The sequence below is a fragment of the Eublepharis macularius genome, chromosome 14 (genome assembly GCF_028583425.1).
Source record: "Eublepharis macularius isolate TG4126 chromosome 14, MPM_Emac_v1.0, whole genome shotgun sequence".
NCBI lineage: Eukaryota > Metazoa > Chordata > Lepidosauria > Squamata > Eublepharidae > Eublepharis > Eublepharis macularius.
The window spans coordinates 1,062,696-1,089,699 of NC_072803.1; the positions used below are offsets into that span (position 1 = coordinate 1,062,696).

A 27,004-nucleotide genomic window follows, 5' to 3' on the forward strand; every position below is an offset into this window, starting at 1 on the left:
CAGTGCTGCGTAATATACACACTTTAATTCTGAACTAGTATGTATACGGACTTTCTATACACACATTCCCTATAGAATAAAAATGTACATGTGTATACATGGCTGTATAAATATAGAACTGTAGAAATCCTGGGATCCCCCTCCTGGGATCCCAGCACCACCACCATCCTCCGTCGACCAGTGGTCATTTCAGCGTCGGGCAGAACGGACAGGCGTCATTTGCATTGGTCTGGGCCCAGAATTTAATGCACTGAAAGAAGAAGATTTCTATAAAAGTTCTACCCCATTTTCCTTGTCGATGGGACTTGCAGCAACTGACATGTTATCAAATTAGTTTTAATGAAATCCAGGGAAATGCAATACAGCACTCCTGCATTCAATGTCTATCCCTGACCTCCACTGAAGAACCCCCAGAAGCCCACTAGAAAAAGCTCTGCTGCAAACAGATGCCACAATTTTTGCATGGTTGGGGCTTTCCTCATATTCCCAGGAGGGGGGGGGGGGGACACAGGAGCAGTGACTAAGAAAGGCCGAGCACAGGTGGAGACCACTTGCTGTGCCACCAAGCAAGGGGGGCAGTGGGGGGGGGGGGCGGTCCTGGAACTGCCCTTTCTGCGTGGGCCATTTATTTAAGAAATTTGTTGGGCTGCCTCTAGAATCCTGCTGGCAGTCACGAACCACTATATAAACAGTAAGACCGTGACATTAAAAAGAACATAAAATCTCAGATAGCAGACCATTAAAAAGATCAACCTTTTCATTAAAAGCCTAGGTTAAAGAGGAGTGCTTTGGCCTGGTCGTTTCACAGGTGAGGCGCCGCCACTGAAGGTGCCCCCTTGCATCACCTCTGAAGGCAGGGGGGTGGAGCTGGGATGGGGAAGCAGCTCAAAAAACAAGCAGGGCAAGCGGGGAGAAGACAGCCCTTCAGGTACCCTGGCTCCAAGCCTTTGAAAGTCCCAAGGTAAGAACAAACACTTAGCATGAATCCCACAGACTGATGGGCAGCCAGTGCAGATCTTCCAGGGCCCAGGTGCAACGCGATCCGGTCCAATCCCTGCCCCCAGGACCCTGGTTTTGCTACACTTTGGACCGGCTGAAGCTCTCGGACTTCCTTCCCCTCGAATCCATACCTGCGTTCAAGCCTCCAGACACCACCAGCCACATCAAGGTTTACGCGAGTCTCAAGTGACGCAGACCCCGCCTCCATCCCCAGACTGTCTGATCACCAACTCCAGCCCGCCTCGGGACGCTGCCTCCTCGCCAGCCAGGCCGCTTCACCCGGTTTTGTCTACTCGGCACGGTGCGAGCCAGGCTTGCCCATCCCTGCCGGTGCCCCCGATTCCTCAGGCAGTTGGGAACGCTGCCGGGACTTGCGCATGAGCCCTGCTGCTCTTGGCACTCACCTCCTTGTGCAGCACATGGGAACAGGCCACGGGGTGAAGGTCGCTCGGCTGAACCAGTTTCTGGCACATCAGACACAGTTTGCAGGCCACGGGAGCCTGAGTGGCAGAAAGAGGCAGAAGGGCAGCAGAGGGGCAACAGCCCACGCCAGGAAGCCTCTCGTGCCAAGAAATTCATTCAGGTGGAGAGTTCCAAGGAGGTGGGAGGAGTTCTCACCTGTGAAGGTGTCCCAGCATAGGGAACTTGGGCAGGTGGCAAAAACATAGGGCTGCTGATCTGAGGCATAGGAGCAGGGAACATGGAGGAACGGATTCGACCAAGGGGCTAGCAGCAAAGAAAACAAATGTGTGTGTGTGGGGGGATGTGTTAGATGCCCCTCAGCTCAAGACAGCTTGGCCTACGTGAGGCCCTGGCACCATCCTGGCTACCCCGTCCATGTCACCGCAGGCCCTGTGCCAGCCTACCTGTGCACCAGCTGCTGCCACCCTTTCTTGCTCTGCCAGCTTGGTCGCCACCAGCTGGCTCAGCTCTTCCATGGTGAGCCCTGCCAGGGTGCGTCGTGCTGCTTTGATCTGCTGCAGGATGTTGGTCAGCTGGGCCCTGAAGAGACAAGCCACTGAGGAGGGCAGGACCACACCCCCTCCGGCCGGCCAGCGGGGCTTAAGAGGAAGGACTCTGCCCCCTCCCCAGGCCTCTCCTGTAACCTTTTACAAGGGGAGCTGGCTGACCCCCCCCGCCCCCCCTCTCCACTGGAAGTCCTGCAGGACAGGCGTCTCCCATCCCCACAGGCTGCTGCAAGGCTGGTAGGCTGGTCCTGCCCTCCGACTGCCAAGAGCACCAACCAACCCAAGCTAGGGTGGCTTGATTAGGCATTCAAGGGCAAGGCCCAGCTGCAGTTCCCTTCTGGCAAGGCACTGTGGCCAAACGACAGCCCCTTCGCAGCTGAACCCCAAATAACGCCCACCCCCACCCCCGCCCCCGCGCAATGATGGTACTGCAGCGCTCAGCAGAGCAGACGCTGTGCTTCTGCACAGAGTCCAGGTGCACCGGTTTTAATTCCTCTGATTTTACTTCTTCGCTCCATCTACACCTTTTCCCCCAAAGCAGGTGACATCGTTCTTTCCGCCCCCCTTTTATTCTCACAACAACCCTGTGAGGTAGGGGAGGCTGAGAGTGTGTGGCTGGTCCCTGGCAGAGCATCAGCGCTCTTTGTGGGGCTGCTGGGTAGGCTGTGGAGGCCTTCCCATGAGGAAAGGCAGCTGGCTTTTGCAGGACAAACTCAACAACCCCCCACCCCGCCCACTCCAGCCTTTGGGAAAAGGTGAGGAACGGCAGCTGGCTGGCCGGCAGCGAGGCGCGCAGCAGTCTTCCTTCCCAGCTGCCGGAAACCACAGACAGCCCCTGCCTCCCCGGGCCACTGCCAAGCACGGCAGTCACGGGACGACTCACTTATTGCACTGAGGGAACCGGGCCAGCAGCTTCTCCAGGATCTTCTCCAGCTTGTCCACTGGGGGGGGTCTGTGGAATTCCAGAGTTGCTTTCACCCCGCCCAGACCGGGTGGGGGAGGAAGTGCAGCCACAGGGGCAGCGCGGGGACCCCCCAGAGAAGAGAGCACGGGGCTGCTCCGTCCCTGAGAGGCCGGCAGGGGAGGGGGAGGCTGGCTGGGCCCGGAGACGGAAGGAGTCAGGAGAGGAAACGAGAGTACACGGGGGTCTGCGCTTGGCATGACCATGGGCAGGGGCACTGGCCCCATGGGGAAGGGCAGCCGAGGGGCAAGGGAGGAATTGGACGGGAAGGCTGGCAGCAGGAAGTCTGTCTGAGAAAAAGAAGAGGAAAAGCCAGTCAGCGGTTTGGCTGGGCTGCCAACACCCCCCTTCCCCAGGCGGGGCATCCCTATCCCCAGCTCCGGTGACCAGGGTCCCCTGGTGACACAGAGGGGTGGCTCGGAAAGGGCAGGAGGGCGCCGTAAGCCCGGGCTGCTCGAAGATGCTTGAGAGAGAAGAGACTCACCTCCAGCGGGGGCGGCGGCAGGGGTGGGGTGGGGATCTGGGGGAGGCTGCTCAGCTTGGCACCGTTCCGTACGAGCTGGATGTGGTCGTTGAACCGGTCCTGAGACACAGACACAGATACGTAAACATACAGTTGTGCTGGAACAGCTGGAGCGTCAGTCTCGGAGCGGAGGGACTGGGGTTCCGATCCCCACACAGCCACAGGTGGTTGTGAGGGTAACAGAGGCAGGCAAGACCCACGTATGTCACCCTGAGATCCGTGAAGGCAGCAGGAATGGAACTGACTAGCCCAGCAGCAGAACCTGTGCTGCGTCCCGTCTAGAGCCGGAAGGCGCTCAGGCCAGCCCAGCTCAGCTGCTGGCCGTGAGAGGCCAGGGACAGCCCCCGTTTCAAAGAACAGAAACCTCCTCGTGATGGAAAAGGTGAATCTCCTGCACCTCTGAGCAGGAACTGGGGGGGTGGGGGGCGTTCTCTTCGATGAGCTCCAAGTTCTCTTTGATATGCAAGGAGGGCCGAGAGGCAAAACGCTCTCCAAACCTCTGCCTGGGCGGAGGGGAGACTGTGGCTGCTGCTCACCCGGACACTCTCCTTGGTCATCCGTATTTTCTTCAGCCTCTTTTCCCACTCCTGCTTTGCTTGGATGGTCTCCCGGGTGGGCGGGGCTGATCTGCTCAGGCAAAAGAATCCCTTCAGCGAGCTGCGAAGCCCAGGAAGGCGGCGCCACCTCCACGCTCTGCCTGAGGCCGGGCCTTTGGCCCAGGACCCAGGAAGAAACGGCCGATGCCGCGGGACAGGGAAGGATGCTCGGCTCGGCACGGCACGGCACGGCAGGCATGACGTGGCTCCTCCTCAGAGGGGAAGAATCACAAAGAGAAACTCCCTCGCTTGGGCCCCCCCTCCATCCCTAGAGCCACAGCAGAGGGCCCGGAATAGAAGCTGGTTTGGAGCTTCCTCAAAGTCGCTCCAGGGATGAAGGCTGAGAGAGGCCTCTCCAAGAACCGCGGCTGACCACGTCAAGGAAAGTGTTAAGCAGGGGGCCCTTGGGACAGGCCGGCCGCAGCCGAAGTTCCTCCCTCCAGCCAGGTGGGCCCATCCAGAGATCCCGGCATTCTGCACACAAGGATGAGCAACGGAGAGGCAGACCGGATGCCGAAAGGCGGCTCAGGGTCCTGCGCGGCGGAGTGGAAGAGCCACAGCCCCCTTCGGTGAGGCCTACAGGCAGACCCCACCCCCACCCCCCACACTCACTTGAGGTAGGTGAGGTGCAGCTCAGCTTCTTTTTCAGCCTCTTCCAGCTTCAGGACCAGCAGCTCCTTGCGGCTCTCCAGGGACAGGATCTGGCCGAAAAACGGGGCTGCTCAGGCTTGCTCAGCCCGGGGCGGCCCTCGGCCACTGCCCGGACCCCAGCCCTTGAGGGCCACTCTGGCTCCAGCCCTCCTCGGCCACAGAGGCACCTCCTGCTCGTCTTGGGGAGGGCTGCCCCACGGAACAGCCAGAAGGCGCAGGCATACCTCTGCTTTCCAAGCCCGCTCCGTCTCCTCCAGGATGGACTGGTTGATTTCGTTGTGCTGGTTCTTCAGCTTGTCCAGTTCTGTCTCCCAGACCTCCCTGAGAAGCACACAAGGAGCTCTGCTGTAGGAGCACGGAGGCAGCACTGCTGCACCATCCAAAAGAGGGGTGGGGGGTGGGGGGGGCAGAGAGATAACGCTCTGCTGGAGCTGCAAGGCCCCCTCCTCAGAGCAGGCAGGAGGAGCAGCTCCCTTCGGACACCCTCTGCCAGCCGCAGAGACTACAGCAGGTTGCCCTTGTGTTCTAACGGATGCCACCCGGGTACTCCGGGGCAAAGCGGAAGCTGACAGGGCAGTTATGGCCCCACTAGTGGGGGGGTGGGAGGGAGTTCAAGCTTTCCAAAGAGCTCTCAGGAATGGAGGCTTCAAGCCTGTAATATGGGAGGCCACTACCACAGGACACGTCATGCCACGTACAACAGCGTGATCTTGTTTAGGTGATGTAAGCTGCACCCAGGAGGAGAAACCCCCCCCCCCCAGTTCATTCAAGCTTCCAGGTAGGGGGAAAGTGAGACGGGAGCAAAACTGGGCCTCGGCAAAGCACAGCACAGCACAGCACATAGCACAGCTCTTGCTCTTTGAAAAGAGAGCCCTACTTCTCCTCGGACTGTTCGGCAATGAGGGAGACGATCTTGTTCTCCTTCTCCTCCTGCTCCTTCAGCAACCTGCACACAGACAAGGGCGGGAGGCAACTTCATGCCTGTCGATTGCCACTGCCCAGGCAGGGCCTTGAGACCCAGCAAGGCAGCTGCCACTCCGTCCCCAAAGCGTAGGGTGCTGCTCCTCAGCAGTGGGCCAGCAACCACACAGACTAGGAGCCGGGCCCTGTTTCTCGTGCCCTGCAGGACGAGGGGAGGTGAGCCGCAAGTGGCTGCCTCGCTCCCATCCGCAACAGCGGGCCCGGCAGGACCTCCTGGACACCACTGCCCAGAGGCAGAGGGTATCGAGGGGCATCCGAGGTCTCTGGAGGTTCCTCCGCCAAAGCAGACTGAACAATGGCCTCCTGCCCCCAGGGCCCTGGCTTCTGTGCCAACCTCCACAGAAGGGTCCAGCTGGACTCCGGCCTTCCAGTCTCAGAAATACCTCCTGCCTTTCTCGCAGAGCTTCTCAATTTCGGCCTTCAAGTCCCGTTCCTTTTGCAAAAACTCCTTTTTCTCCTTTTCCATCTTCTTCTTGGTCTCTTCCCGTTTCACAGTCACATCTTGAATGGCCTTCAGAATCTCCTAGAAGGGCAGTAACACATGCTTAATACTTGCATAGCATTTCAAACATTTTCTTAAGTGTTACAACAGTTCTGTGGAGTAGGCCTGTGCTACTGTTCCATGAGGAAGAATGGCTTCTGTAAGCATGAATTTGGGGCAGAGTACAAATTCGAACTGGTGACACACAATGGATCATTTTCTTAAGCACCATGTTACACCAACTAGAGTGATTAAAAAACCCACTGGGCACACACCCCATCTTGAGGCCATCAACGGTGTACGCACATGCTACAATCCCCAAAGGATGGAACACAATCGCTGGGCAGAATTTAGTTCAGCAACTACTGGCTCTCCAGGCATGGAAAAGCTCAGGCCACAAAATCTCAGCTTTCCTTCCTCTGGAAGAGACAGAGGGGGCCTCAGCCACGCCTCTTTGTTGTCTCCAACATGGGGTCTCTTGGCAAGAACCATCTGTGTTTAAGAACACACAAAAGAGCCTGCATCCTTTCCACTCCCCCTCTTCAAACGTCGGTTTCTTCTGACTCCAGAATAAGCCCTGCAGTCCCCAGGCTGAGCTGCAAGGATGGCAAGGGGCTGCGGTACCTGGTGATTCTTCATCTCTTCCTCCCGTCGTCGCTGGAGATGCTTCAACTGCACCTGGAGCTGATTCTCTACCTGCCTTTGCTTGTCCAGCACTTCCTGGTAGCGCTCCTTCAGCGAAGCTCTCTCAGACATCATTTTATCCTGCCAGATGCCCAAGGGGAGGTGAGACGAAGCTCTCAGTTCCCAGCCCATAACGACAATCTTGACCTCAAGGCTACATCCTCCCCTCCCCCTTGACCAAGGTAATGAAGGCAGGAGGGCTGGGAATGAAGGAAAGGGGACAGTTGGACCAGCAGGACTCCACACTGACAGGGCAAGCAGAGCAGGCCGGGGGGCCTCACGAGTCTCTGCTTCAAACCCACACACGGGGGGAAGCCAGGCAGTGGTCTGCAAGCCTCCAGTGTGCCCAGAGCTGCGTTCCTCTCGCTGAGATGGGCAGAGCCCAGGCACTGGACCCAAGACCCACCAAGGGCTGCAGGCTGCTCATGCATGGAGAACATCTGGGCACCGCACAGGCAAACTCTGGGGAGCTCTCGCACGTGTTGCACACCCATCCCATCTCCCTGCAGCCCACAACGGCGGCTGCAGTGCAGCAGCAACAGCTGTCGTCTGCAGGAAATCCAGAGCACACGCAAGCCCAGTGCCATGGGGCACAGATGCCCCAGCGCTCCACCTTGCCAATGCTTGAGCTCCCTCTGAAGAAATGGGTGGTGTTGGGCCCACGTTCTCAGACAACTGACATCAGCATCCCTCAGATGTTAACAGAACCCCTTCAAAACGAGAGGCCACAAGGGGATCCGGATTCACACAGCGATTGATGTATATACCGAGCCTGGCGAAGCGGCTCGAGATTACTTACCAGGCTCTTTTCAATATCCTGGTCTGTGTTCACTTCCAGGTCAGCTGTCCTGAGGTCAGTCTGCAAGGGCAAAGAGAATTCCACCTGTCACAGACAGCCAAAGATCACACAGCCACTTTTCATACAGAGTTTTAATAACATAATAATAACATTTGATTTATAGACCGCCCTTCAGGACGACTTAATGCCCACTCAAGAGTGGTTTACAAAGTATGTTATTGTTATCCCCACAACAAAACACCCCGTGAGGTGGGTGGGGCTGAGAGAGCTCCAGAGAGCCGTGACTGGCCCAGGGTCACCCTTTCTTTTCAGGGAGGCTTCAGGGGAGATGGCCCAGGCTCCGGGCAGAGCCCCAGCTACTAGTTCCTTTGGCTACCAAAACCAATACAAACAGATCAAAGAAGGGCTTGAAGGGTTAAAGACACCAATTTTGCGGGGTTCTTGCCAAACGTAGCCCAATAAGACTCCATTATTGTGGCTGGTGAGAGAGATGGCAGGTACGTATTTTATCAAACACCACCACACAAGCTGAGCTCTGCTTAACCACCACAACTTCAGGGCATAAAAGGACTCACGCTCCCTCCCGCTCTCCCAGGCCCCTTTCCTAAGGAAAGACTCCCCAAACATGCCCCAGACCTGCACTGCAATGTTCTGGGAGGACTTCTGGGAGGAGCTGTCTTGATCAGGGCTTTCTGCCAAGGGGGCATCTTCCAAATCCAGGCACCCGTTCTGCCGCCTGCCATGCTGCAAGATCAAAGATCCCAGCTCAGTCTCGGAGCAAATGATGGCACCGGCCGGGTCCGTGGAGAGGTCCGCCTGCGGGTGCAGCGGAGCCATCTGTAGACTCTCTTCTCCCACAGCGCTGTCCGAGTCGGGCAAAGAGAACTCCTCACTTGAGGGACAGGCCTGAGGCTGTGAGAGAAGCCCGGCGGCAGCAGGCAAAGGCTCTTCAGGAGTCCCTGGAGCCTGGGCGGCCAGCAGGGAGGAATCCTTCTCCGGCAACCCAGGGCCCCTTTCTACTGCCTCCGAGTGATCATCTTCCCAGTCCTCACAGACTGTTGGATGGGGGCGGATGGCAGCCAGCGGCAGGCAGTTGTTTTGGTGAACAGAAAGGTCACTTATGCTAAAAGGGGGAAGAAAAGAGAAAGACCAGTTAAAAACCTCAGGGCAATTTCTACCCTTACACATAGCACAAAAACATGATTCGTCTCTCGGTAGGTGTACGGCTACCAGTAAAGCAGAACCAAACGTGTACAGCGCCACTCTCTGCCCCGGTGCTCTCGATCAGAAACCAGAGGGTTTCAGGAGTTTCTCTCTTTGTACTTGTAAATGTGGTGAGGGAAAAGCTGAGACCAAAAGTAAGGAGAACCCCAGCTTCATTTTTATGCAACTCTGGGCTTCAAACCTGGCTTCTGGTTTGGGAGGACGGAGACGAACAGTTAATAGGAAATCAACAGAACTCTCATACCACCAAGTTCCGCCCAGCAAGCTCAAAAGCCAAGCCCTCCTCGTAAGCCCTGGCCCTGACGTGAAGGACGTGGAGGGTCTCCAGCCACAACTCTGGCCGTCACCACGTTAGTAACAGAATACTCGGCATTTATACAGCAGGGCAACGGGAGCGCCTCGCGTATTATTATCTTGTTGAAAGTATTTTAAAAGCCTGAAAAGCTGGTCAATATTATCTCTAGATTACTAGGGGTGCGGGGCGGAGCAGGGTAGCTGAAGCCTGACTTGCTTAAAGCCTCCTAGTGAGTTCAGGGTACAAGAGGAATTCCAGCCAGGGATTTTTGTCCCTTCACAACCTGCACACAAGGTAGGCAAGGTGATGTATTGAACCTTAAAGCTCCTCTCCCTTTGTAGAAGCCCTGCTCCAAAAGAAAGGCTACCTCGCCAGCTCTGGGAAGCTGCGTGCTGACAGAGGCGGTCGAGTACATATTATATCTTTGAACATCCAGGAACTTTTTAATAAAGTCCCTCGCCAAAGGCTCCTGAGTTAACTAGGCAGCCAAGTAATGACAGATCCACTTGAGGATTAAAACTAATGAAACAGCAGGAATCAGAAGGCAAGAGAAAAAGGACAGTTCTCAGAGTGGAAGGAAGCGAGCGGGGAGGGGGGAGGGTCTGTCTCTGGACTTGAGTCCAGGGGCATCTTAGAGACCAAGAAGATTTTCAGAGTGTAAGCTTTCGAGAGTCACAGCTCCATTCCTACTCATGTCTGGAGAAGGGAGCTCTGGCTCTCGAGAACTTACGCTCTGAAAATCTTGTTCACCTCTTAAGACGCCAATGGACTCAAACCCTGGTGTCCAGCCACAGACCCACCTGAACTGTCTTCGGACTTATGCGCAAGTGGACTTAGGGTAGAACGTTTGCAGATGAAGCCAAGTAATTCAGAACAGCGAAATACCAAGCAGGCTCCACCAGGGCGCCTCCAGCCTGGGTGATGGGGCACCCAAACGGCAAACGAGAGTCACTTCAAACATGAAGTGATGAACTGGGAATTGGGGGAGGGGAAGGGGGAGCGGTGCTTTGGATGCCTTCCAAGCAGTGAGGGGGGGGCGGTTTTCTGAGCACCGCCCAGCACAGCAGAACACAGAGGCTGGACAAGGTTTGGGGGCAACCACAACGCCTGCCCGCCCCCTGGATGCCACCAGACTTGGGGCCCCTCGCCAGGAGGCCCTGGGGCCATCCTATTCAGCCGGGAGTGTCTTACCAAGACTGAAGCAGAAAGAGAATCAGACCACCCCCACAGGGAGACCGAGCAGCTCCACCGAGCCCCAGGCCCTGAGCGGCCAGTGCTCCGCACTGGGCCTAGGAGGCGCTTCTTTGCCACAAGGGCAGCCCAGCAGCTGCCACAGAAAATCTCTTCCGCTCCATCCCTCCTGTGGGTGGCAGCCAGGGCCAGGCACAGGCCAGCAAGGCCGGCTGGGCAGGCTTGCCTGCACCCGCAGTCTCCTCCAAGGGCCGGTGCAAGCAGCAGCCACCAGCCGCCCGGCAGTCCGAAGCGAGCCCGAGGCAGGCGGCCTACCTGGCAGGCAGACTGGCGCATCCTTTGGCAAGGGCTGACGCGCCCGCGGCGGCCAAGAGGCTGGCGGCCCCCTCCTCCGGGCTCTGCTCCGATGAGGCCATCGCCGTCCCCTGGAGGCAGAGAGGCCGAGAGTGTCCCAGCCGCAGTGGGGAGCTGCCCGGGGGCGGGGGGGGGGGGCGGCGGCCGCGGCTCCCCTTCACAACAACCAGGCGGAGACCCGACCCAGCGGGGCGGCCTCAGGCGGTGGAAGCAGCAGCCCCCGCCCGGCAGGGACGCCCAGCGCAGCGGGACCCCCCACCGTACCCCGCCCCGCCCCGCCTGGCTGGGCCCTGCTGGGGGCAGCAGGAGAGGGCCCGGCGGCGGCGCAACCGCCAGGCGGTCTTTCCCGGGGAGGCCCGCCTTCCCACCCGGGCTCTCCGCGCCTCCGCCCCGCCCTCACAACGCCCCTGCCAGGTGGGCTCGGCGGGGCGGCCAGAGGGCCCCAGGACGCCCCGGCCCAGCCGGTGTCCTCCTCGCCCAGGGGGGCCGCCGCGCAGCGCAGCAAAGCCGCCTCGGAGGGCAGCCCGGCGGGCCTCTCTCTGTCCCCGGGCCCCGGAGGGGAGGGGGCCGGCCCAGCCCTTCCCTTCCCGGCCCGGCCGGCTGACCTGAGGCGCGGCAGCGGCGGCGGCGCGGGGGCCCGGCGGGTCGGGTCGGGCCTGGCTGCCTGGCGGCCTGCGAGGAAGGGGCGGGCGCCTGGCGGCCGGGGCGGGCTCGGGGCCGCCGGACGTGACGCGCCCGACGGCGAGGGGCGGGAGGGAGCGGAGGGAGCGCCGCCTCTGCCGCCCGCCCGGGAGCCCACGGAGCCCGGCCCGGCCCCCCATGCGGCCCCCTGCGCGGTAGGTTCGGGGGCGGGCGCTCGCCGGGCCCGCCGCCTGGTCTCCTGCCGGGGGGAGGGGGGCGGCGCGGGAGGAGGCGGGCTGCCGGGCCGGCGCAGCCCCTTCCCCGCCCGAAGCTGCGCCGCCGCGGGGCCTCCCGTCGGGCCGCCCCGGAGCCCCGGCCGCTCGCCCCAGCGCGCCCGGCCAAGGTCACCCCGCGAGGGGCTCGGCTGAGCCCGGCCCCGCGGGCCCTGGCCGCATTCCGGCCGCTCCGCCGCAGGGCTGGGCCCGGCCCGGCCGGCCGTGGAGCCAGAGGCGGAGGCGCCGGTCCCTTCGGGCCGCGGCAGCGCCGCTCGGCGTGGCCGACGCCTCCGACCCCTCGGCGGGCCAGAGGCGCGGGGCCGGCGCGGAGGAGCCCCCGAGGGCGCCCGCCTGACGCCCCCCGTCTCCCTCCCTCCCTCCCGCGCAGCTCGCCTGTCGGATGCCGCCGCGGAGCCGGGGGGAGCCGCGCTGGAGGCCCGCGCTGGAGGCGCTGCTGCTGCTGCTGCTGCGGACTCTCGCCTGCCTGTGGCCGATGCCTCTGCCGGTGCCCGGCGGGCCGGCCGAGCCCTGTGGCGCAGCAGCCGGGGGGGCCGGGGCGCCGCCGCTGTGGGCCGTCGAGCTGCGCGTCCCCGAGGGAGCCTCTGAGGCGGCGCTGGACCGGCAGGCGGAGGAGCTGGCCGCGGCGGCCGGGCTGGTGAACGTGGGCCGCATCGGGGAGCTGCGGGGCCACTACCTCTTGGGCGGCCGGGGCGAGGGCCCGCGGGCGGCGGAGGCCGTGTTGGCCCGGCACGCCGGCGTCAGGTGGCACGCCCGGCAGCGCCTCCTCAAGCGGGCCAAGCGCAGCCTGCACTTCAACGACCCCAAGTTCCCCCAGCAGTGGCACCTGGTGAGTGGGCCCCGCAGCCCCGGGAGGGCGGAGCAGAGGCCTCTCCCCGGCCCCTTGCAACAGGCTCTGGTGCCTGCGCGATGGGGCGGGGCAGGGGCAGCAAAGGCCCTCGCCGGCACAAGTTACATTGGGCGCATGCGTGACCCTCCCCTTGCAGAGCAGCTAAGATGCCCCTGTGGCAGCAGGAGCCTGGGGTGCCCAGTGACGGCCCTCAGTCACCCTTGGCTAGCCACCCCTGCGCGGGCCATAGGGAGCGCTGTTGCCTCTGGCGCCTGTGTGGGGGGCAGGCAGGCTGGCTGGCTGGCTGGCTCTCCCTGGGCCCCTCAGCTGCCCGCTCTTTGCTCCTTGTCTTCCGGTCTAGAGTAATCGCAAGAGCCCAGGAATGGACATCAACGTGACCGGAGTGTGGGAGAGAAACGTGACGGGCCACGGGGTGACCGTGGTGGTGGTGGATGATGGTGTGGAACACACGATTAAAGACATCCAGCCCAACTATGTGAGTAGCTCCTCGGGCCTTTGGGGCACTTCGCCGTTGGATCTGGAGGGTGCTCAGGCACCGGGGAAGCGGTGGCTCTGCCCCAAAGGGAAGAGGAGCTGGCTTGAGCCTGAAAAGACCCCAGTCCAGAGTGCTTGGCAGGGCTTGGCCCTTTTAGATGGCCGTCAAGATCTGGGCCAGCAGGAAGTGGACTGTCCCCTCGATAATGAGCAGTGTGCCTCGGCCGGCAAAGGCGGAAGGGAGCTGAAGGCAGGCGGGGTGTTTGTTGGACTGAGCGCTTTGAAGTGTTTCGCTCCTGCCTGCTAAACTGGGCACTCCTGGGAGGCCTTCAGCAATGGTTAAAAGGAGAAAACGGTATTGCAGGATGAGGCACAAGGCCAGTCTGAAAACACTCCCTGCAGCAACAGTGGCAAAAGGCCACTAAAACAGAAAATGCGATCTCAAAGGGCTGTGGTTGAAACAACCATTGCAGCAAGACTTGAGGGCCAAAGTCCAACAGCGCAGTGCAGCAGCGCAGGCTCAGAAGGCCCTGGGCAAGTGGGGCGGGGGGGGGGGGGGGAGGGCGTCAAATGGTGATCATGCTGCAAGTTATGAAAAGAAAGCCCTGCTGCTTTCTAGGCCGCCTGGGGTTATGAGTGCAAGGCGCTGGTTCCAGTCCTGCTTCTGGTTCTGTGAGTGGCCCAGAACTGCTGTGAAATGCAAGCTCTGCCAGCAAAGACTGGGAGGGGCTAGGGGCACAGCAGCCTCGCCCTAACCTCCTCTCTTGGCCTTGCAGGCTGCAGCTGGGAAATAGTCTCCCTAGGGAGAGGAGCTCCCGGGAGCCAAGCTGCTTCCTTCTGTGAGCAGATCCTGCTTGGACTGTCCTATTGATGTCTCACAGGCGTCCCCAGGGGTCTGAGAGAAAGTGCTCGTGCTGCACGCTGACTGGGTGCTCACCCCAGACCCTCCCTGAGCCAAGAAGCAAGCAATACCTGATCTCCGCCTTGGGGGGCGGGGCGGGGCGGGGCGGGGGAGCGATCCTCTTTCATTCCAGATTGCCGCAATTCCAGACATCTTTTCTGTTGTCCTTGTTTGTTCCCTAAAGCGGTTGGGCTTTTAGCGGGGCTTGCATCCCACCTCCAAAGGAGGGAGATTTCAGCAAAGGGCCCGTCTTTTCCAGAGCCCCGAAGGCAGCTACGACTTGAATTCCAATGACCCTGATCCCATGCCCCACCCAGATGAGGAAAACGGGAATCACCACGGGACCCGGTGTGCTGGAGAAATCGCAGCGGTCTCCAACAACAGCTTCTGTGCTGTTGGAGTGGCTTACGGGAGCAGGATTGCAGGTACTGCTACCCCTCCTTTCACAGTATGTGCCTGTTTGGACACCAGGTCACAAAAGTTATCAATCGCAATTTGAAGTGAGATTAGCAAACACAACCACGTCTTTTGTATTATTCAGTGCGTTGATTATTAAATTACAGACAATGAGTAGTTAGTGAGCGTTGCCTAGAGAGCCAGGATAGTGTGGTAGTTAGTGTTGGGCTAGGATTTAAGACACCCAGGTTCAAATCCCTGCCCTGCCCTGGAAGGTTGCTGGGTAACCTTAGACCACAGAAACGTAGAGCTGGAAGGGATCCCAGGGGTCAGCTAGTCTAGCCCCCTGCACAACGCAGGGAATTATCAGCCCCCCCCTCCCCGAGGGACCCCTGCTCAGTCACTGCTCAGTAACCAGTCACACACACACTCAGCAACCCGGGGTTGTTTTTTCTCAAACCTCATCCATAAAAGTTCTTCCCAGTCAGTATCGCCCGTTCCCGACCACTACCCTTCTCTGTATCTCTGCTGGCCTTTTGCTTAGAGTTGATAGGCAGGTTGCTCAGCTGCCACAGTCTTGCCTGGGTGGCCCCTGCTGGAGTAAGCCAGAAGCCACTGGTGTGCACTGCCAGGAGGCCATGCACTGGTTTCCTGTTGCATGTGTAAGAAGTAAAGCAGGGGCATTGTGGGCAGCACGTTGGGCAGGAGACAGCCATCACAGGGCAACAGTGATCTCCTCTCTCCTGGAATTCTCAGAGGAGCCCTCCGGGGGCTTCGTTCCTGCTGCTGACCCCAGTCCAGTCTGGGCAGAGTGTTTTTCTCGCCTCCCCTTCTCTTGCCCATTGAGGATTCTGGGCTGCAGTCATCTGCTATGCCAGCAGGTGGCGCCTTCTCTCCTTCACCAGCAGGGTTATCTTGGTTCTTCTTGGGACGCCTCTCCTGGGCAGAATAATAAACAATGCCCAGTGGGACACGGCAGGCGGAGCTGTTGTAGTACAGGGCCGGAAAGGATTGTTCGTTCTTGAGAACTGCATGAAGTTTTCAGAACAGATGCTGCCAGCCCAGTTTGTGAGAGAAGAGGCAGCGCTGCTGTGCTCCAGCTGAGGAGCTGCTTATGGGGTCTTTGCTGCTGTGAACTTGGCTGCCGCTGAGGCCTCTGTGCAGGCTCCCCCATCTGCTGCAGTCTTGGCTGCCTGGCAGAGGCTTTAGCTGGCGGCTTCTTGATTCATTGGCAGCATGGCTTCCTCTCTGGGGCTCTGGCTTGCTTGCTTTCAGAAACAGTCCCTAAGGGGCCCTGGAACTGACAAATATCCAGTTGCTTAATAGAAGAGGCTTGGTCTGTATCAAATGAACAGTTTCTGTCTTGGAACATGAGTCCTGCTAGAGCAGACCATTTTGCCCTGGCCGGAAAGGGTACAAGCACCGAAGCTTCCCCCACCAGTCTTGCTCCCCAAGTGGAGCCGCTAAAAGGCCCTTTAGGCGGAAGCGAAGCCAGGAGCCTCGAGCAGGGCGATCCCAAGCTGTGCTCCCCTTGTCGGAACGCCTGCCGGGCGTCTGTTCGGTTGATGGCAACAAATCCCCCCCCTTCCCCATATCCATGATGGTGCCTGGGAGTTCCACCAGCCCCTCTTTCCCACGGACATCATGTGACTCTTCAAATGTACCAAGCTCTCTGTGGTCTCCGTGGTTTTGGGCCCCGCAAGCCTGTGAGGCAGGCCGTTCTTATATTCCCATGTTGGAAAAGACAGAGGGGAAAAAGCTTCCCCAAGGCTACTCGATGTAGGCCTGAATCCAGCGATGTCCAGGCGGATGATGGGAGACCTCAGTTCACACGTCCTGCATGGTAAACTTCCCGTTGTCCCTGGTCGTGCAGGGATCCGGGTTCTGGACGGGCCGCTCACAGACAGCATGGAGGCCGTGGCTTTCAACAAACACTATCAGATCAATGACATCTACAGCTGCAGGTCAGTGTCTGGGCACTGCGGGGTGAACAAGCCCCCTTTGCGGCATCCGGGTCCCCAATCATAAGGGGGACAGGGGGACTTCGTGGCTGCCTGTCGGCGTCTCCGGGCGTGGGGCGGTGACAGCTCAGGGACCAATGTTGCCTTCCTCAAGTGGCCTTAAGTACACAGATGTTGGTGCGTCAGCGTGAGAGTTGGGGCGCTCTCTTCCCCGTCTGCACGGATGGCGTGGCAGAGTCAGGGCTGCTCCTGCAGGGCTCCCCGGCCTCTGGAGGGCAGGCTGTCTCGAGCATTCACTTGTTTGTGTTCCTGAGCACTGTTTTTTTTTGGGGGGGGGGGGTCTCCCTGCACAGCTGGGGTCCAGATGATGACGGCAAAACCGTGGACGGGCCTCACCAGCTTGGCAAGGTAGGGATGAATTCAGTTTTTCTGCTGAACTTTAAGGGCCCAGAAATGGCACAGGCCCCAGGTGCGTTGCCTGCTGGGAGGGCGCAATCCTGGAAGCCCGTTTCCGGTGTGTGGCGCTGCGAGGCAGGGCGTGGTGTCGTTCATGAGCTCTGGACCGCTAGTGTGCCCACGTTCCAAATCCACCCAGCTCAGCTGGGGTGGGGGTGCGGAGCAGGAGAATTCCCAGCGCCCCTGCCTTTCCCAGATGTGCCTCAGTCTCAGTGGGGCACGGCACGGTGCGTACCTGGTGGGGGAGCCTCTTCCTTTCCCCAGAGCAAGGAAACCCCCCTCAGGAAGTGGCTTGCCTGTCCCCGTCTGCAGGCTGCCTTGCAGCATGGAGTGATTGCCGGCCGCCGGGGATTTGGCAGCATTTTTGTGGTGGCCAGTGGCAATGGGGGACAGCACAACGACAACTGCAACTATGACGGCTACGCCAATTCTATCTACACCGTCACCATTGGTAAGGGCTCAGGTGTATGTGGGCACACAAGGCGTGCATCTGCGGGGAGGGGAGTGGGGCTTGCACACCTGTCCTCAAAGCCCAGGACCCCTTTCCCTTCCTCCTCTCCAGGAGCAGTGGACGAGATGGGCTACATGCCCTTCTACGCAGAAGAGTGTGCCTCGATGCTGGCCGTGACCTTCAGTGGGGGCGACAAGCTGATGAGGAGCATTGTGAGTGGGGCTGGCCACCGGCACTCTCGCTCTCGGGTGGGCTGGGCTCGGGGGCAGCCGGGGGCTCACACGCAGCTCCAGGTCGTTTGCTTCTCGAGCTCTCCGGTGGGTTCCTGCTTGCCTGTCACCCACCCAGGCGCGGAATTCTCCTCTCCCTGCCTCCGTAACGCCGCATGCAGGCCAAAGTGTGCTCTGCTTGGTTTGAAAGCAGTTGTTTCCTTCCATCCTCCCATGGTGGTGCCAACCTCCAGATGGGGCCTGGAGTTCTCCTGGAATTCCAGCTGATCTCCAGACGAGACGGGGGCCAGTTCCCCTGGAGGGAACGGCGACTTTGGAGGGCAGCCTCTGCGGCATCCCAGGCACCCAGAGCTCCTTCTCGGGCACTGCCTCTGTGCCTGACGTGAACACCAGGGAAGCAAAGCGGCCCTTGGCAGGCGCTGAGTGGGACCTGCCCGTCTGAAGGGGGCTGCTGTTTTTGAAAAGCCAGGCCAAAGAGGTGCAGGATCCAAAGGCCGCGTAGTCCAGAGGCCTCCACAGAGTCCCCGGCAGGGCCTGACCTTGGCGGGCTCCCCCTCTCCTTCCACGTCCCGAGTCTGCTTCGACCGTAGCTCTGGCAGAAAGACTGAAGGACTTCCAGCCCCTGCGAGGGCCGCCTCTTCTTCCAGGCCCAGCCTCTCCAGTTAGCCAAAGTTTTTCTGGCTTGTCCGGATGGGCCTCCCGAGGGAATCCCCTGAGAAATGTGGGCCAAGCGCAGTCAGGGCACCAGCCGAGTCCAGGCTGTGGGTCTTCGTAAGCGTCTTTTGGGATCTTTTTTCTGCGAGGGCCCAGCTGGCCCTGACCCTCAGACCCAGCACTATCCAGGGATTCGGTCTTCGCCAGGAGAAGGCCAAGAGGGGCCAGATCCAAGACCACCTTCCCAGCCGCGTTCTTTGTCTTTGAATGGATTGGATTGGAGCTGCAGCGCAGGGCGTAGAGGCTCTCAGTTCTTGCTTGGATGCTCCCCTTATCCAGGCACTTGGGGCAGAGCGGTGTCAGGCACCGAATGGGGAAGAAGGAAGCGTGCAGGATTGGTTGGCGTAGCCCTACTCACTTCCGAGGGCGGCCCCCTTTCTTTTGGCCCTTTCCCAGCCAGGCAAGAATTCCTTTGTTGAATTCCTGCCTGGCGTCGAGCTGCTTGCAGAAGCGGATGAGTCCAGCAGTTTTCTTTGGATGCTGCCCCAGGAATGCTCGGGCTGAGTTCTGACGGGGAAGGGGAGCGGGCCCTTGAGCCGGGTCCCTCCTGCGGGCTGAGCCTCTCTCTGCCTTGCTCTTGCAGCGCTCCGCGCAGCCCAGGGACGCTCTTGCCTGCCTGACCAGGGGCTTTCTTCTTTGAAGGCAACCACGGACTGGGATTTGCAGAGAGGTACAACAGGGTGCACAGAAGGCCACACGGGCACCTCTGCTGCAGCCCCTCTGGCGGCTGGCATGATCGCCCTCATGCTGCAGGTGCGCCCATGTCTCACCTGGCGAGATGTCCAGCACATCATTGTCTTCACAGCCACAAAGGTGAGCGCTGCACGACTGAGGTGAGCCAGACAGGCTCTGGGGGCGCCTGGCCCTCCCTCCTCTTCCGTGCAGGAGCAGCAGCTTCTGGGCCTTCCTGGTCTGTGTGGGGAGAGAGAGGCCTGAGTGACCCGGAGCAGGCAGGAGGGGCACGTGGGTGGGGCTTGATGGGGACTACGTGGGCCGGCCCTGCTCCGCTTCACTCTTCCATTGGCTTGCTTGCCTCTTCTGCACAGGGCAGGCTTGCGTGGGTGCAAGAGCTCAAGTGAGCGTCACCCAGAGCCTGCCGGAAGGTAAAGCCTTCCTTGGGCACAGTCGGCCCTGTGCAGCCTCAGAAGGTCTTCATCCGTGCACGAGGGTCATGCCCTGTATCCCTGTCCAGATGAGCACAACAGCTGGATTGAAGTTATGAGGGGGGGTGGGGGGGGATGTCCTGGCTGGATCATGTCTGAAAGAGGCCAGCCAGCCACTTCTCTGGGCGCCCTTTCAAAGGGTCAGGCAGGCTGCAGGGGATCCCTGGCTGGTGCCGTCCTTCCTTGAAGCAGGAGTTGGGGGGGGGGTCGAAAAGCACCTTCTTGCTGGGCTCCAGCTGGAGGGACTCCTGTGCCTGCCCTTCACGCCTGCCACACCCTGGCTGCGCTTGACCGCCCCCCCCCCCATGTCACTTTCCTTTGCAGTATGAAGATCATCGTGCCCAGTGGGACACCAACCAGGCCGGCCTGAGCCACAGCCATCAGCACGGGTTTGGCTTGCTCAATGCTTGGAGGCTGGTCAATGCAGCCAAGGTAGCGCCTGCCCCTCCTGCTGAGTCAGGCCAGCCCAGGCTCCCTGGGGCGGGCTCCTTCTGCGCCCAGCCCAGCGGGCTCTCCATGGGGGCAAAGGCAGCTGCAGCTGGTGGAGTCGAAGGAGAGCAGGGCCGCCACAAGAGGGGCTCGCAGGCATCCCTAGCAGGGGAAGGGTTGGGAGGACCCCCCCAGACTCTGTGAACTGAAGATGAGGAACACAGATCTTTGGATCTTGGCCCTTCCTCCTCCTTCCCCAAGCTCAAGTTCTCTGGCCTCGGAAAGGACCAGCAATGGACTCCAAACAACCCGAGGGGACATTTTCTCCCACCTCACAACAATGTTCTGGTCTGATACGCCTCGTTTCTCATCCTGGCTCTCCCCCCTGCCCCCCCGGGGGGGGCTGCCCCAGGGGGACATATTCAGACATCCCTTGCCCCAGGCATGAGAAGGGATTGAGACCAGTACTGTGGTCTGAAAAGCCAGCCCTGTTTGTGTGTTTCGGGCAAAAAGCCTCCCCAAGCCGCTCCCCAGTGACCTGGCTGAAATCCGAATCGGAAACGAAGGCAGGCCGCACTGGAGTGTGCCAGGAGGTGCTTGGTGGGCTCGGGAGGGGGCTGCTGGTGGTGCTTCTTCTTCTTCTTCTTCTTCTTCATCTCTGGCAGGTCTGGGAGTCGGTCCCTTACCTGGCCTCCTACGTCAGCCCAGTCTTGAAGGAGAACCGGGTCATCCCTTTGGAGCCTCGGCGGCTGGAAGTCACCTGGAATGGTATGTGCAGCTTCTCTGGGGCAGGGCTTGGGGCAAATGGAGGGCGCTGCTTCTCGGAGTGCCCCCCTGCATTTGAAACGGGGATGGATTTAGCTGCCATAACTTCCTCCAGGGAGCCCTGAGAATTCCCGGTCAGGGAAGGGGCCTGGCTGCCCAGCGGAGAGATCCCTCCCCGAAACTACTGTTCCCAGGGCTCCTTGGAACTCCAGCATTCATGACCAGGGACAGCCACTCAGCAACCAGCAGAGGCCACCTGGGGGCCAGGCCGAAGGAGCCCTGGGGGCGCAGCCTGCCAGGAGTTCTTGATTGCAGTGGGTGGGGTCGGTGCAGTGTGAGCGAGGTTGGAGCTTGGGTGTCAGCTGCCCTCCCCAGCGCACCAAGAGCTGCCAAGCAGGAGGGAGCAGGGACAGCCTTCCGCAGGCCCACCCACACCAGTGTCTGCAGAGATGGGTGGCAGACACCCAACCGGCAGCGCCTTCTGCCCATTTTAGGCAATGCTGCTGCTCCTGTCTTGGCCCCTCTCCAGCCACACAAAGAAGGTATGTACCCTCGCGCCCCCCCCCAGGCCCACACACTGCAGCTCCTGCTGGGGAAGAGCTGGGCCTCGTTGCCCTCCCCTGGCTTCTCTCCTCTCCTGGAAGCCCTAGAACTCAGAGCTGACCCTGAGACGGCTCTGCCCCCAGCATAGCCCTAGGGGGACCATGGCTAGGGCAGACTCACTTTGGATACCAGGGGACCCAAACAGGGCAGGAGGAGATGGAGGGAGACCGGGGCTGTCCGGCAGGGAGTGACCCCTCTCGCAGTGAAGGGCCAGCCTGGTTGTCCTGTGCCAGGAGTGTGCAGCCCGCACTCTAGAGCCTGCCTGTGTGCACGGATGCGCTCCCCTCCCTCTTGAGCGTTGCCTTTCCAAAGGGAGACTTTGCTCCTGAAAGCCAGTTTCTGCCCCTCTCAACTGCTCCAGGAAGAGCCAATTGCAAGTCAAGGTGTGTTGCAAGATGCACTGTGATCCTGGCAAGGGTGCTCTGGGAATGTGTGTGTGTGTGGGGGGGGGGGCTTATCCCTCCCCCAGTTCCCAGCTTTTGCAAGAGCCTTAAAGTTCATGAGGACTTGGAAGGAAGTCCAGGCCCTCTCTGCTGTTCCCCTAAAAGGAATTCTTATGTGCAAAATGGGCAAGCGCAAAGACAAAATGCTGCCTGGGAAATGCCAGAACTGTTGCTGAATCCCTGAGAGGCGTGGGAGTCAGGAAATGGGGGGGGGGCATAAATTAACCCTTTCACAGGTACTGGTGGCAAGAGGGCTGGGTTGCTTTGTGGGGAAGGGGGGCTTCTTGGGAATAGCAGCTGGCTAGTGCCCCCCCCCTTCCCCAGACATCCTCTGGCCTCGCTTTCTTGTTCCAGGCAAGTCCCAGCCCATCCTCTTTTCAGCTCCCTACGAATAAGAAGGGAGTTGCTGGCACACAGGGCTTGGGGAAAGGAAGGGAAGGGCTCACCTCAAAGTGGACCAGTAGCTTGAAGGAACTTGGCTTGGTTGGGACAAGCCAGGCCCCACACCCTCCTCTGCTGTGGCTCTCCCCTGCTTCTGGTGTGCTTTATGTATTATCAGAGCTTTGTGAGGGCCTCCATTTGTAGTGCAGAAAATGAGACTGCTGAAACCAAGGCACGTGTTGTCCCTCTGCGGGGATGGCCCTGGTTTTGTGGCCGGAGATGGTTCTGGGGTGCCTCACTGCGGTCCTGTCTGGGCATCCTGTTGCTACCCTGTCCTTGCTTCCTTCCTTCCCAGTCACAGAAGCCGACCTGGACCTGTCTGGGATGAGGACCCTGGAGCACGTGGCAGTGACGGTCAGCATCACCCACCCTCGCCGGGGCAACCTGGAGATTCGCCTCCTCTGCCCCAGCGGAATGGAGTCTTTGATAGGGACAGCGCGGAGTATGGACTCGTGAGTGCAGGGGGAGCAACGGGGGTGGGGCACAGCAGCCAGGAGGATGCAGCATCACAACGACTCTCAGCCCCTGTCGTCTTCCCCTGTGAGAACTCTGAGCCACGAGTGGGGAAAGGCCCAGAACAAATTCAGCCGTCTCAGAAATCCTTGACTGTAACTGCCCTTCGCCTCCCCCCTTTGCTGGGACCAGCAGCTGCTCTTGAGCACAGGGCTGGTGCCAAGGGCCAGTGCCAGGTTGGGACCGGAGACCTGGGTTCAAATCCTCACTCTCAGTGACCTGGAGCCAGTCCTTATTCTCAACCCAGCCTGCCATACACAAGTGTTGTGAAGATAAAATGGGCTCAGGGCTGACTTTTCTTTTGCTGGTTTAACAAGTTTATTTGTGCTAAGGCAAGCTGTACTTTCTAGCTGTTTGATGGCCTGCTTCTGGCCCAGAGACTGTCTTCTCAATATCCTTTTGAGCTGCTCCATGTCTTGTGCTGTTTTTATGTCCTGCCTGATTTGTCAGGGCTTTGTTCTAAGCCACCTTGAGCAAATATCAGCATATAAACGTTCCCGATGAATAAATGCCTATCCGCCTGAGCTGCTTAGAGGACAGGCAAAATGAAAACAGGGAGAGAGAGCGAGAGAGAAGACTCCTTGTCTCTTGGCTCACCGTCTGCAGGCGAGTCTAACTTCCCTGCAGACCGCGGCCTCTCCTCACCGGCTCCGTCCTCTGCTCTTTCCTAGAGACCCCAATGGCTTTGTGGACTGGACCTTCTCCACGGTGCGCTGCTGGGGCGAGGAGGCACAGGGTACCTACCGGCTGGTGATCCATGATGTCGGTGAGTGCTCCCACCTCGGGCAGCAGCCACCGCTTGGAGGCCGCCCTGCTGGAGCTCTCTCTGGGCCCTGCCCTGGCTGCCTTTCCCAGCCCTCCCTCCTGGCCCGCCAACGCCCGGCTCACCCTGGGGCTGCCGGGTCCCCCCGACGTGCAAGCACTGCTCCTGGGCAGTTCCTCGGCGTCCCCTTAGGGCCTGCTCTTCTCAACGGCTCTCTCTTCCAGGGGACGAGGCGCTGCGAGCAGGAGTGCTGCTGGAGTGGCAGCTGGCGCTCTACGGCTCCTCCTGGTCCCTGGCCGGGATAAAGGTGCGGCAGAGGTAAGGTGAGGAGCGTGGGCCGGGGGGGGTAAGTGCCCGGGGGACCCTTTTCTCACCTCCCTGGGGTCCGCTGGGGCCAGGGAGGGGACGGGGCCTCCCAGTCTACCCTCCACCCTGACCGCTAAAGAGCTGGGAAAGCCCCTCCGCACCTGGGCCCCTGGAAAGCCACTGCCAGTCCGGGACGACGGTGCTGGGCAAGACTTGCTTGGTTTGACTCGGTGGCGAGCAGTTTCCGGCGTCCACTCCTCAGTCAGAAACAAGCTCCAGCGGACGGGCTCTGCTCCTGCTACCGGATTTGGGAGTGGGAAGGAATTCTGGTTTCGCATATGGCTCTAAGAATCCCCTGCGGGATCAAAGCAGGGGTCCATCTCGCCCACCATCCTATTCCCTACACTGGCTGACCCGCTGCCCTGGAGGGCCACCCTAACCGGTCGTAGAGGCCCAGGTCCTCCCCAGTGCTGCCTCCTGGCGCTGGTGTGCAGAGGTGTGTGGCCTCTGAATGCGGAGGTTCCCTCTTGTCCCCATAGCTGAGCCACCGATGGAGCTTCCCTCCATGAATCAGGCAAATCACTTTTTAAAGCCATCTGTGCTCACGGCTGTCGCTGTCCCCGCTGGCTGTGCATTCTGTGCTTCAATTACTTGTTGAGTAAAGAAGAGGGGTTTTTTTTTTGTCTGTCCTGAAACCTGTCGTCCAACAATTTCACTCATTGCCCCCGACTTCTAGTATTATGGGAGAGGGAGAAAACGCCCCAATTATCTACCTCCTTCATCCCAGTCATAATTTTGTAAACCTAATAATCTCATAAGAACATAAGAGAAGCCATGTTGGATCAGGCCAATGGCCCATCCAGTCCAACACTCTGTGTCACACGGTGGCCAAAAAACCAGGTGTCCTCAGGAGGTCTGCCAGTGGGGAAGGGACAGAATCACAGAGTTGGAAGGGGCCATACAGACCTTCTAGTCCAACCCCCTGCCCAATGCAGGATGAGCCTAAAGCATCCCTGACCAATATTCATCCACTAGAAGCCCTCCCACTGATTGCCCCCCCAAAAAACACCAAGAACAGAGAGTCTCACTGCCCTAGACAGAGAGCTCCATCTAGACCTTGTGGCCAGTAGCCGCTGATGGACCTCTGCTCCGCATGTTTACCTCCTTTCCTAATAATCCCCCACGTGGAGTTTGCATTCTGCATCGCTGCCTTTGGTCACCTCCCTTATTTCCTGCTCCACTGTGAGCTCTGCCTCCTGGGGTTGGTTATGAAGGGGGAGCGCCCCCTCACTTTTCAGTCACCTTTAAGGCCCGGTATCGCCACCTACAGCGATTCTGTGGGGAAGTTTCCTCCCCTGATGTTTTCTAGCTTATTCGTCTCTGCTTGCCTGCGGGAGTCTTCTCTGCCTGGTGCTTTGCTTTCCGTGGTGTGCCCGCTGTCAAGATGGCAGCTGTTGGGGGACTGGATTGGCCCACTTTCATACAACGACCCCTCTCCAGATCAGCTTGAGGAGGAAGGAAAAGGAGGGCTGCCCACCCCCTTCCTTGCCCTGGCCGTGCCCTCAACACTCTTTTACCCACAGGCTGCTGGAGGAGGCGATGAGCGGCCGCTTCCTGGATGCCGGTTTCTCCTTGCCCTGCCCGCCTGGCCTGAAGGTCCCTGAGCAGGAACCCTACGCCATCCCTGCCAACACCCTCAAGGTGAGACCTGCCTAGCAGGCTGCGGGGAGGAGAAGGGCAGCGAGAGAGAGAGAGAGAGAGAGAGAGAGAGACCCCCGTGCAGGAGAGGGAGGCTGGCGGGGGGTGGGGGGTGGGGGGTGGCGGCCCTGGCTCCATAGGCTGTGGGGGAGGGCAACAGAAGGCGAGGGTGCTGTGCCTTCTGCAAGCTCCCTTGCTGAGCACTGGGCCTCTGGAAGAGCCTGGGCCAGTGTTTAGCTCAGTTCTGACTTGGTTCTCTCTCCTGCCTCCCAGACCCTGATGCTGCTGGGCTGCTTGGCTGTCTTCTGGACCATCTACTACACACTGGAGGTGTTTCTGAGCCACAACAAGGGGGCCTTTGACCTCACATCCTGCAGAAGTACCCAGGCTTGCCTGTGGTTCTCCAAAAGAAGGGCACCCTCAAGCCTGGAGGATGGGACAGAGATGGAAGAGACCATCCCCCTGTATGTGGAGGAGGACGTGGAGGTGGAGACAGAGACTGAGCAGCTCCAAGCTGGTCTAGGGGGGCAGGAGGGGCTCAAGAGCACCTGGGGCTGCCCGGACCCTGGGCAGGGAGAGGCCTGCTGAGCCCCCTGAGCAGGAGCAGGCAAATTCACCCAGGGCAAACAGGAAGGGGACGGAGGACATCAGGCGTGCTAACCAAGTTGGCGCCTGTCTGGGGACCCGCTCACGCCCCTGAGCTGCCAGTCCAGCTTCCTCTGGCAGCTGGTGCTGGCTGCCTGCCTGCCTGCCTCTCCCAGTGAAGTCCAGCTGCCCAGCTGCTGCTTCAGAGGAACACTTGGCGCTGGCTGCTGCCTGAGGCATGGCGATGGATAGGAGTCTCATTCAGCCACCGGTGGGAGAGAGATGCTCCCTCTAGCCTGAACAAGGAATGGCATCTGGGTGTCTGTTGGGGGCAGCACAGGATACCTGGCCCTAAGGAGCCCGTGGTGCTCTTGTCTTGTCCCCACGTGGCGGTGGTCAAGTGGAAAGCAGCCCTCGGCCATCTGGTCGGAGCCCACTCTCATTGCCTTATCCTGCTGCTGGCCAAGGGGCAGCAAGACCTTGGCTGACCTCAGCCACTTTGGCCAAACAGGAGCAGAGTTCCCTGCGGGGGAACCCAGCTCACCTCTGCCTTTTCTCTTTGTGCTTCCCTGCTTGCCTCCCACTTTGACTTGCTTGCTGTGCTGCCCGTGAAGGGGAAAGAGGCACCGCTTCCTTCCCCTGCAGGCCGGTGGTGGGCTGGCACAGCCAAAGCAAACATCAGCCTTGCCTCAACTGCCTTCCTTTACTGACCGTCGAGGAGGGCCTGGCACAGAGGGCAGCCTTGCGCACTCCTTCGGGGGACTCGGCTCTCTGTGCGACTCCATGTTTGGCCGGGGTGGCCTGCATGAACTTCTTGGCCTGCTTGGAGCTGCATCTGCTGAACATAAGGGAAGGGCTTGGGGTTCCTTGTTGGCCAAAGAGCTGTCAGCCTGTGCTGTCCTGAAGCCCTTCATCCAGCCGGGGGGGGTGGGGGTGGGGGGTGGGGGTGGGCATTTTTGTTAAACGGGGGCTTGTTTTTTAACAGCAGAGTCTTTGCAGCTTTCCAAAATAAAGCTATTAAAAAGCCCAAGATGGTGGTTCCTCTCTTCCTCTATGTGGCCCAGATGCTGGGCGAGCGAAAACTATTGTGACTGTCAAGCAAGACTCCCTTTCCGTGCGCTCCTTCCGTTGGGGCCAGGCCAGGGTATCTTTACGGCTGCAGGAGATGCAAGAAGCAGTTGGAGCAGGGGACAGTCTGCAGCTTTCAGGAACAGCGGAAGGGACTGAAGACTTGCACAAAT

At 59.9% G+C, this 27,004-nt stretch overlaps 2 protein-coding genes across 3 annotated transcripts; one reads left to right on the top strand and one right to left on the bottom strand.

Moving 5' to 3' along the window:
* Positions 1–6: 6 nt before the first annotated feature.
* On the bottom strand, positions 7–11,395 carry RNF214 (ring finger protein 214). Its single transcript, XM_054997644.1, has 16 exons — positions 11,313–11,395; positions 10,669–10,778; positions 8,280–8,766; positions 7,644–7,703; positions 6,785–6,925; positions 6,063–6,202; positions 5,576–5,644; positions 4,923–5,019; positions 4,660–4,748; positions 3,988–4,078; positions 3,413–3,511; positions 2,851–3,218; positions 1,866–2,001; positions 1,618–1,725; positions 1,404–1,499; positions 7–250 (listed from the first exon to the last, which is right to left on the bottom strand). Exons 2-16 carry the CDS (start codon positions 10,767–10,769, stop codon positions 185–187), a joined length of 2,148 nt encoding a protein of 715 aa, XP_054853619.1. The 5' UTR covers positions 10,770–10,778; positions 11,313–11,395; the 3' UTR covers positions 7–184.
* A 66-nt stretch (positions 11,396–11,461) lies between these two features.
* PCSK7 (proprotein convertase subtilisin/kexin type 7) lies at positions 11,462–26,691 on the top strand. 2 transcript variants are annotated; one of them, XM_054997642.1, is made up of 16 exons: positions 11,462–11,543; positions 11,992–12,450; positions 12,812–12,946; positions 14,106–14,271; positions 16,116–16,206; positions 16,557–16,611; positions 16,972–17,110; positions 17,222–17,322; positions 18,697–18,867; positions 19,542–19,649; positions 20,312–20,414; positions 22,194–22,350; positions 23,083–23,177; positions 23,399–23,492; positions 25,064–25,181; positions 25,452–26,691. In XM_054997642.1, exons 2-16 carry the CDS (start codon positions 12,004–12,006, stop codon positions 25,764–25,766), a joined length of 2,295 nt encoding a protein of 764 aa, XP_054853617.1. In that variant the 5' UTR covers positions 11,462–11,543; positions 11,992–12,003; the 3' UTR covers positions 25,767–26,691. The 2 variants fall into 2 exon arrangements, with proteins under 2 accessions (XP_054853617.1, XP_054853618.1); XM_054997643.1 differs by lacking the exon at positions 25,452–26,691 and having other exon boundaries at positions 23,399–23,497; positions 25,064–25,151.
* Positions 26,692–27,004: the final 313 nt, after the last annotated feature.